Source organism: Copadichromis virginalis, linkage group LG18 (assembly GCF_057382275.1).
Source record: "Copadichromis virginalis isolate Kocher_CV1m ecotype Utaka linkage group LG18, C_Virginalis_male_GT1.1, whole genome shotgun sequence".
NCBI lineage: Eukaryota > Metazoa > Chordata > Actinopteri > Cichliformes > Cichlidae > Copadichromis > Copadichromis virginalis.
The window spans coordinates 10,672,895-10,683,608 of NC_140635.1; the positions used below are offsets into that span (position 1 = coordinate 10,672,895).

The window sequence follows — 10,714 nt, forward strand, 5'->3', positions numbered from 1 at the left end:
TGCTTTTTTTTAATTTTTTAAATCAGCCATTCAGCATAATAATCCTCTCATACTGGACTACATTCTAAAACAAGCTGTTTTAGCTTCTTTCCTCAAACTATAGCAGACCTTGGATCAAAATGCTTATTTGATATTTGCATGACCAAAATCCAGTTCAACAGCTCTTTGATGGATTCCTTGTTGCTTGTTTTTGGTAACTCTAAATGTGGGTTGTCTCTTGTTATCAGTTGGCACTATGAAGTTGAATTTCACTGCGTGATCCACAATGATAAGAAAAGCGTGTGGCTGGTGGGTGAATCAAAGGGAGAGATTTACATCGGCTTCCTTGTGAGTATACGAACCAGCATTACTCCACATTAAGCGTTAATTCACCATCAAAACCATTCTGAAGATGAAAAGAATTGGTATTTTAGGAAATAATCCCCTCCCTTGAACTGTGGACACTCATTCAATTCAATTCAATTCAATTTTATTTATATAGCGCCAAATCACAACAAAAGTCGCCTCAAGGCGCTTCATGGATACAGAGAAAAACCCAACAATCATATGACCCCCTATGAGCAAGCACTTTGGCGACAGTGGGAAGGAAAAACTCCCTTTTAACAGGAAGAAACCTCCGGCAGAACCAGGCTCAGGGAGGGGCGGCCATCTGCTGCGACCGGTTGGGGTGAGAGAAGGAAGACAGGATAAAGACATGCTGTGGAAGAGAGACAGAGGTTAATAACAGATATGATTCAATGCAGAGAGGTCTATTAATACATAGTGAGTGAGAAAGGTGACTGGAAAGGAAAAACTCAATGCATCATGGGAATCCCCCGGCAGCCTACATCTATTGCAGCATAACAAAGGGAGGATTCAGGGTCACCTGGTCCAGCCCTAACTATATGCTTTAGAAAAAAGGAAAGTTTTAAGCCTAATCTTAAAAGTAGAGATAGTGTCTGTCTCCCGAATCCAAACTGGAAGCTGGTTCCACAGAAGAGGGGCCTGAAAACTGAAGGCTCTCCCTCCCATTCTACTTTTAAATACTCTAGGAACAACAAGTAGGCCTGCAGAGCGAGAGCGGAGCGCTCTAATAGGGTGATATGGTACTACAAGGTCATTAAGATAAGATGGGGCCTGATTATTTAAGACCTTGTATGTGAGGAGCAGGATTTTGAATTCAATTCTGGATTTAACAGGAAGCCAATGAAGGGAAGCCAAAACAGGAGAAATATGCTCTCTCTTTCTAGTCCCTGTCAGGACTCTTGCTGCAGCATTTTGGATTAGCTGAAGGCTTTTCAGTGAGTTTTTTGGACATCCTGATAATAATGAATTACAGTAGTCCAGCCTGGAAGTAATAAATGCATGAACTAGTTTTTCAGCGTCACTCTGAGACAGGATATTTCTAATTTTAGAGATGTTGCGCAAATGGAAGAAAGCAGTCTTACATATTTGTTTAATATGTGCGTTGAAGGACATGTCCTGGTCAAAAATGACTCCAAGGTTCCTCACAGCGTTACTGGAGGCCAAGGTAATGCCATCCAGAGTAAGAATCTGATTAGATACCATATTTCTAAGATTTTCAGGGCCGAGTACAATAACCTCAGTTTTATCTGAATTAAGAAGCAGAAAGTTAGCGGCCATCCAGGTCTTTATGTCTTTAAGACATTCCTGCAGTTTAACTAATTGGTGTGTGTTATCTGGCTTCATGGACAGATAGAGCTGGGTGTCATCTGCATAGCAGTGAAAATGTATGCTATGTCTTCTAATGATGCTGCCTAAGGGAAGCATGTATAATGTAAACAGAATTGGTCCTAGCACTGAACCCTGTGGAACTCCATAATTAACCTCAGTGTGTGAAGAGGACTCTCCATTTACATGCACGAATTGGAGTCTATTAGATAGATATGATACAAACCACTGCAGTGCAGTACCTGTAATACCTACAGCATGTTCTAATCGCTCTAATAGGATATTATGATCAACAGTATCGAACGCTGCACTGAGGTCTAGCAGGACAAGCACAGAGATGAGTCCACTGTCAGAGGCCATAAGAAGATCATTTGTAACCTTCACTAAAGCTGTTTCTGTGCTGTGCTGAGCTCTGAAACCTGACTGAAACTCTTCAAATAAACTCATCATCTCTTGTGAACAGATTTAGTACATGTCTATAGGCAGAGATGGGCAGTAACGCGTTACTGTAATCCGATTACTTTTTTAAAGTACTGAGTAATGTAAGGGATTACTATTGCAAAAAAATGTAATTAGATTACTGTTACTTTCCCGTAGGCACACTGTGTTTCTAAACCCTGATTTTTGTTTGTGAGAGTGTCTCATGACAACGACGTAAGCGCGTGCAACACCCGTGGCAGCAACAGACGTGTGTATATCAACAATGGAGAGAGTACGACCATGCAGCGTTTAAAGCATGGAAGTACTGACATTGGTAAATGGCCTGTATTTGTATAGCGCTTTACTAGTCCCTAAGGACCCCAAAGCGCTTTACACATCCAGTCATCCACCCATTCATGCACACATTCACACACTTGTCATTAGGGCTGCTCAATTAATCGAATTTTAATCACGATTACGATCTGGGCTTTCAACGATCATTAAAAATGACTGAGCCGATTATTAGCCCCTCCCTCATTTATCCGCGACACCTTAAAGGCCGGTCCGTGAAAATATTGTCGGGCATAAACCGGTCCGTGGCGCAAAAAAGGTTGGGGACCGCTGATTAAGAGGACCCCAGGGAAGCTCGGAAAGCTAAGCAGAAGTTATTTGGAGAGTGACTGCCGTTGGTTGAAAAGAGTTAAAAAAAAAAAAAACAAACTTCAGTGGTGTTGCACACTATTTTATATTATTTTTTTAAAGTCATTGTTAACCCTTTAAAGCCGGTCAGAGCAGCACGCTCCGTTTTGCGTAACTATTTTTAAATCCCTGTAGAACCTGAACCGTGTAAGCTAGCGCAATAATTTGTTTTGCATATGAAACCGGAGGAGTTGTACTTACATCTGATGCCATCAGCTTGTCCTCGGTCACGGTTTCGTTCCACATATAGCTTTGCAAAAATTGCATAAAAAGCGCTTGCAGGAACAAAAACATAATATTCCAGAAACACGCTTTGCCGTTCCTATCAGCTGTTCGTAACACTTCCCACAGTGAAATGATGCACATGCTGTTTTCTTTGCAAATTTGCATCATAGGATTGTTTTTTGTTTTTCCTGCAGTATATAAAAATTGCTGTATCTCCAAAATAAAACTATGAAGACACTCAAAATAAATTTCCTGTGGTGGGAAACTATTTTTTGCAACTTTATTGTATTTAAAGTTTTGAGGGATAAACCTCTTAAACTTCTCCAAGTAGAAATATATGTAAACAAAACAAAAGCGATTTTCAATTTTTTTTGTAGTTTATTGCACTTTTTTGCAATTTATGTAATTACTATGGACTTAATGCATACATATTATTAAAATATGGGCTATAACAGTTGTATTGATGTATAGCAACTTGAAATGCTCCCACAAATGGCACTACAGCATGTAAAAAAAAATAAATAAAAATAATATAAGCTCTGGTGGACTTGGTTCTATAGTAGGTCTTAAAGGGTTAAATAAATATCGTCAAATAATCGTGATCTCAATTTCAGTGAAAATAATCGTGATTATCATTTTTGCCATAATCGAGCAGCCCTACTTGTCATGGCAAGCTACATGTAGCCACAGCCACCCTGGGGCGCACTGACAGAGGCATTACTTTGAGTTTGATTCCATAAAAAGTGACAAAAACATTAGCATCCATTGTGCACTCTTCGTGGGAAGAAAACTTCTTTCTACAGCAAAAATTTTAACTTCAAATCTGAGCAACCACCTAGCACACTGCCACAGGAATGTGAAAATCACAGAGAAAACCCCGGATCCCCCCACTGACATGACCGTTGAGGCACCGGTGATAACACTGAGTAATAAGACACCGATGAAAAGACAGCTGACAATCATATCCTCTTAATTTTCAGTTTCCCATGAGTCGGGAAACATCCCTTGGAAGAGCTTTCAGTGAACTGAACATGAAATGTGACGAGGAGGAGGGGAAGAAGAAGAGGACCCTGATAACAGCTGTGATAATGGATAACGGTAAACATCAGACCTGGAAGTAAAAGATGTTTACTTCAGTTGATTTTTCATGCTAATTTGGTCTCAGAAAAATAGTCAAGATATTCACTTTTCTGCAGCATATGACTAAAACATTGTATTCCTATGCATCACTGCCTAGATTTTGCACCCTTGCTTTAAAATAATGGTCAAGATGATGCAGGGTATTCAAATATTGTAAATAAGAAGACTGTTAAGTAGAATTCCACCACACTGTTTTGCTTCCTGTTGGTTAAATTCATAAGGTAACTAAGCAAATAAGGTAACTAGGCAACACCTCTGCTCTCCCATACCATATATACACATATAGAAAATGTCCCAATGATCCCAACAGCCAATCAGAGGACTACTGAGGTTAATCTGATTAATGAGTATCTTGGACACGTGCATTAGGAGTCAGACATCATTAGAAAATCCATATAACTTCCAAACTCTGAAAAGTTCAGAGCACAAAACGAAACTTGTTTACACATGAAAACATTGCAATATCAAGCATGTTCTATGTGTATATGGAGATTCTGTCACACCTGAAATGTTTGTCTGTTTTAGATTTTGTGGTGTGTGGAGATGCGGAGGGCAACATGTGGTTCAATCGCCCACCAGAGCTGTCCTCATGGAGCAAAAGAAAGCCTGTAAGAGTTCAAGAGTGAGAGAAGAGAGTGACTGACATGAACATGTAAAACTGAACATTTCAAGCAGTATGAAACCTGAGTTTTTGGCTCACATTGATTATTTGGGCAAATGGTGACCATACACTTAATATCAAGCTTCACTATTGTAAAAACGTTTTCTTACTTTCTTCCTGTCTGACAGAGAAAAAAAAAGAAAAAAGCTTAATAAGTTCCCAGTAACGTCTGAGGTCTTTTAACAAAGCAGAAAGAGAGAAAACTGCCAAAAAAAAGCTGAAAATTCTCATATTTCAGCAGGTAAAATTACAAATCTGGCAATTTTTCCTCTGAATTTTTAAAATTTATTTATAGACAAATCAAATTTGGTCATCTTGATTTAAATGTACAGAGAAAAGAAAGCAGACAGCAGACATGATATACAACTTTCCTCCTTGTAATTGTGATGCTTTATCTGCAGGCTCACAGTGACAGGATCAGTGTGCTGAGACTCACTGACAGCACCATCATCTCAGCCTCCTATGACCGGACAGTGAAGCTGTGGGACAGAGACACCAAGAATCAGGTACTCTACAAACTCCACAAAACAATCTGGTCATAGATTATGTTTGTCTCCTTATCACATTCTTGCTAACTTACTGTGTTTACAGTGTTTTTGCAGCTGAAAACAGTACCCAGCAAATACATTTTACAGTTATCTCTACTAGTAAATTACAGTCTCTACTTGTGAGGTGTGTTAAATCTTTTAACTTAATTTCCTGAATAGGAATAAATTGTTTTATGCCTCAGCTTTCCCCTATAAATACAACATTTGATATTTTCCCCTATACCAATGATGCGTTTTGACATTTGATTATATATATGAATTAAGACCTGGTTTGACAACCATTAGAATAGTTTCTGGGTTTTTCCAAGAGTAGCAGCAAAGTTGTAAGATTCCTGGCTTTATATTGTAAAAATTGTGAGATTAATTGTCAAATTATTTTAACTTCTCTTAAAGCAAGGATGATTTTCTTCACCCTGTCTCCTTTTCTTTCTGCAGGTGGGCTTGTTTGTGTGTGGAGGTCCTGTTCTGATCTTGGAGGTGAATCCACAAAGACCCACTGAGCTGGTCTGCAGTGACGGAGAAAGAAAGCTCTACTTCCTCTCTTGGAGAGAGTAATTCTCTCTGCGTTACACTCTAAGCTTTAGGAATTCAGGATAGTGTTGTGACTTGTTACAAACTAAGCAAAGACCAATAGGAATGCTTTCATTTTGGTGTCGTATGTACAATAAATTCATGTGAAGAAAAAAGAAAGTGAAATGTTTACCTAGCCACATTTGACCTACCTTTAATTTAGATGGAGAAACTTGCAAACATGACAAGCAAGGTTAATAAAAAAAAAAAAAAAAAGCTTCAAATGTTAGAAAGATCTCTTTAATTAAAAATTCAAGCAGAAGAAGAGAAAAATGTGTTTGTGTCTTTTTTAAATTCTTCCCATTGTGTTATTTTGGGTGTATTTTATTAAATATTTTTACATATTTTTCAAGTGTTTACATGATTTCCCCTTGACAGTTCTTCAAGCGTTAGATGACAGCAGATATTGGTTGTTTGTTTTGATTTTAATTACTCGTTATTTCAGTTGTTTTACCTATTTAAAAAAACACATTTTATTTACTCACGTTTTAATGAAAGTTCTAGCAGAGACCCCCGGATATTTTTAATTAATGTTTGTACAGTGACTTCTTTTGACCTCCTTAAAGAGTCAGTATATAGAGGGATCAAAAGTGGTGTCGGTATTAATGATTTTCAACACAGACTATTCTTTTTGAAGGGATTTTCTCTAAATGTATCTAAGTTTTAAGTTTGGAAAAAACGCACCGTATTTAATGAGCTATATTTTGTGTAAATTTACACAAATTCTAAAACGCCAAACATTGTTTGAAGTAGCTTTAAATGTCACATATTGATTAAGAAAAAGGTTAAAAGGTACAGTAAGCGTGCTTGCCACAGCTGATGATAGTATAATAGGTGCTTTTATTTTTAGTACACAGACAATTTTTTACAATTATTTGAGAGACATTAACTTAAGTACTTAACCTGCTGATATCCTTCTAGTTGTATTTTTATACCCTAAGGCTGTAAAGGGAATTTCCGAACTGCTCCCGAATGCAGCAGAATCGGGTTGACCGCTCCCAGATGAGACGATCACTCACCTGGACCACGGGGTGAAGCAGACAACCTCCGCCAGTTTCAAGCGATAACCCAGATCTGGGGGAAGTATTCCCAGCCAGTTTCTTTTTCCTTCTGTTTTGTAATTTTTTTTCCTACAAAGGAGGGAGAATCCTGAACTGGTGTCAAGCCAGCCTCCAATTTGTTTTACGTTCCCTGTGTATTCAAAGTATTACGGGAATGGATGTGGAAACCGGATTTCAAAATAAAAGCCAACTTCGAGTGAATTAACAGATATGTTAAGAACATAATAACATATAATTTAGGCTTTTTTTTTTTACAAACTCTAATGTTAGATCTATATGACACAGCCTTGTACCCTAATTGTGCCCTGTCACTATCAAGGCCATCTTATTTTGGATTTCAAAGTAAAAGCCCTGTGAATCTTCATTTTTGAACTACTCTTTCAATGACTTAATAATGCTCTTAAAAGCAAAAGTCGTATTTCCAAATACTATTTGAACTTTATATCAACACTTTCCAACCACAGTCTTTTTACAGTGATACCATATCAATATCAAGTCAGTCTGATTTTGCCTTTCATAGTAATGGCCCTTTGAAATTGTCCATAATTGACTTAATCTTCTAACGATTCAAAATGCTCTAAAATGAAAAATTCTTGTTTCCACAGGGTAATTCCACCTTAGATCAACAGTATACAGCCCCACAGTGATACCATATCAATATCAAGTCATTCTGATTATGCCTTCCAAAATAAAAGCCTTTTTAAATTGTCCATAATTGACCTAACTTTCAGTGATTTCAAAATGCTCTAAAAAGGAAAATTCCTGTTTCCACAGGGTAATTCCACTTTAGATCAACAGTATACAGCCCCACAGTGATACCATATCAATGTCAAGTCATTCTGATTTTGCCTTCCAAAGTAAAAGCCTTTTCAAATTGTCCACAATTGACCTAACTTTCAGTGATTTCAAAATGCTCTAAAATGGAAAATTCCTGTTTCCACAGGGTAATTCCACTCCAGATCAACAGTATACAGCCTCACGATGTTACCATATCAATATCAAAACATTCTGATATTGCTTTAAAAAATAAAAGCATTTTCAAACTGCCCATATCTGAGTTGCTCCTGGAACAATTTCAAAATGCTCTAAAATGGCACATTCCTGTTTCCACAGGGTAATTCCACTTTAGATCAACAGTATACAGCCCCACAGTGATACCATATCAATATCAAGTCATTCTGATTTTGCTCTCAAAAATAAAAGCCTTTTCAAATTGTCCATAATTGACCTAACTTTCAGTGATTTCAAAATGCTCTAAAAAGGAAAATTCCTGTTTCCACAGGGTAATTCCACTTTAGATCAACAGTATACAGCCCCACAGTGATACCATATCAATGTCAAGTCATTCTGATTTTGCCTTCCAAAGTAAAAGCCTTTTCAAATTGTCCACAATTGACCTAACTTTCAGTGATTTCAAAATGCTCTAAAATGGAAAATTCCTGTTTCCACAGGGTAATTCCACTCCAGATCAACAGTATACAACCTCACGATGTTACCATATCAATATCAAAACATTCTGATATTGCTTTAAAAAATAAAAGCATTTTCAAACTGCCCATATCTGAGTTGCTCCTGGAACAATTTCAAAATGCTCTAAAATGGCACATTCCTGTTTCCACAGGGTAATTCCACTTTAGATCAACAGTATACAGCCCCACAGTGATACCATATCAATATCAAGTCATTCTGATTTTGCTCTCAAAAATAAAAGCCTTTTCAAATTGTCCATAATTGACCTAACTTTCAGTGATTTCAAAATGCTCTAAAAAGGAAAATTCCTGTTTCCACAGGGTAATTCCACCTTAGATCAACAGTATACAGCCCCACAGTGATACCATATCAATATCAAGTCATTCTGATTATGCCTTCCAAAATAAAAGCCTTTTTAAATTGTCCATAATTGACCTAACTTTCAGTGATTTCAAAATGCTCTAAAATGGAAATTTCCTGTTTCCACAGGGTAATTCCACTTTAGATCAACAGTATACAGCCCCACAGTGATACCATATCAATGTCAAGTCATTCTGATTTTGCCTTCCAAAGTAAAAGCCTTTTCAAATTGTCCACAATTGACCTAACTTTCAGTGATTTCAAAATGCTCTAAAATGGAAATTTCCTGTTTCCACAGGGTAATTCCACTTTAGATCAACAGTATACAGCCCCACAGTGATACCATATCAATATCAAGTCATTCTGATTTTGCCTTCCAAAGTAAAAGCCTTTTCAAATTGTCCACAATTGACCTAACTTTCAGTGATTTCAAAATGCTCTAAAATGGAAATTTCGTGTTTCCACAGGATAATTCTACTCCAGATCAACAGTATACAGCCCCACAGTGATACCATATTAATATCAAGTCATTCTGATTTTGCCTTCCAAAGTAAAAGCCTTTTCAAATTGTCCACAAAGATGTCATTCTAAATAAAGAAATTACAAAACAGCTTGCAAACCAACCATGACATCTTTCCACAGACTTAAAATATAAACGTACTATCAATTACAACCTAGTGGCAATTTCAGCTTCCTTTTACATCATCTTTATGATTCAATTCTGTCATAATCAATTGAGTCTGATTTTGCTTTTCAAAATGAAAACCCAATATGTGTTGAAACAGCAATTTTCATTTTTAAAACATTCTGAAATAATTGAAAGAGTATATCACATATGGACAAATTCGACGGGCCATTAATTTGAAAGGCGAAATCAGACCAACATGAAATTTACATGGTTTTACTGTCGGGTTGGATACTGTTGATCTAAAGTGGAATTATCCTGTGGAAACAGCATCTTTCAATTTAAGAGCATTTTGAAATCGTTAAACGAGTAGGTCGTCTACGGGCAATTTGAAAATACTTTTATTTTGGAAGGCAAAATCAGAGTGACTTGATCTTAACATCGTATCTCTGTGGGGTTGTATACTGTTGATTTAAAGTGAAATTATTCTGTGGAAACAGAAAATTTCCTTTTTAGAGCATTCCGAAATCACTGAAAGTTAGGTAAGTTATTGGCATTTTCAACAGGCCATTATTTTGGAAGGCAAAATCAGAATGACTTGAAATTGAAGTAGTACCATGGTGTGGATGTACACTTTTGATCTAACATGGATTCATCCTGTGGAAAGAGCAAGTTTCATTTTTAGAGCGTTCTGAATTCTTTAAAAGAGTAGGTCGTATATCGGCAATTTGAAAAGTCTTTTATTTTGGAAGGCATAATCAGAATGACTTGATATTGATATGGTATCACTGTGGGGCTGTATACTGTTGATCTAAGGTGGAATTACCCTGTGGAAACAGGAATTTTCCATTTTAGAGCATTTTGAAATTGTTCCAGGATCAAGTCAGATATGGGCATTTTGAAAATGCTTTTATTTTTGAAAGCAAAATCAGAATGACTTGATATTGATGTGGTAACATCGTGAGGTTGTATACTGTTGACCTAAAGTGAAATTATCCTGTGGAAACAGCAATTTTCACTTTTAGAGCATTTTGAAATCTTTAAAAGAGTAGGTCGTATCTTGGCAATTTGAAAAGTCTTTTATTTTGGAAGGCATAATCAGAATGACTTGATATTGATATGGTAACATCGTGAGGTTGTATACTGTTGACCTAAAGTGGAATTATCCTGTGGAAACAGCAAAATTCTTTTTAAGAACATTTTGAAATCGTTAAAAAAGTAGGTCGTATATATGCTCAATTTGAAAGGGCATTTATTTTGGAAG

The 10,714-nt window shown here is 36.8% G+C and overlaps 1 protein-coding gene across 2 annotated transcripts in view; it reads left to right on the forward strand.

Moving 5' to 3' along the window:
- tep1 (telomerase-associated protein 1) overlaps positions 1 to 6,060 on the forward strand; it is a 40,308-nt gene extending 34,248 nt beyond the window's left edge. For both annotated transcript variants that reach the window (XM_085439372.1, XM_085439371.1), the window contains exons 52-56: positions 228 to 327; positions 3,996 to 4,113; positions 4,681 to 4,763; positions 5,218 to 5,322; positions 5,800 to 6,060. In XM_085439372.1, coding sequence (XP_085295498.1) covers positions 228 to 327; positions 3,996 to 4,113; positions 4,681 to 4,763; positions 5,218 to 5,322; positions 5,800 to 5,919 — 526 coding nt within the window. In that variant the 3' untranslated portion in view covers positions 5,920 to 6,060. The remainder of the gene's footprint in view (positions 1 to 227; positions 328 to 3,995; positions 4,114 to 4,680; positions 4,764 to 5,217; positions 5,323 to 5,799) is intronic.
- The last annotated feature ends 4,654 nt before the right edge of the window (positions 6,061 to 10,714 follow it).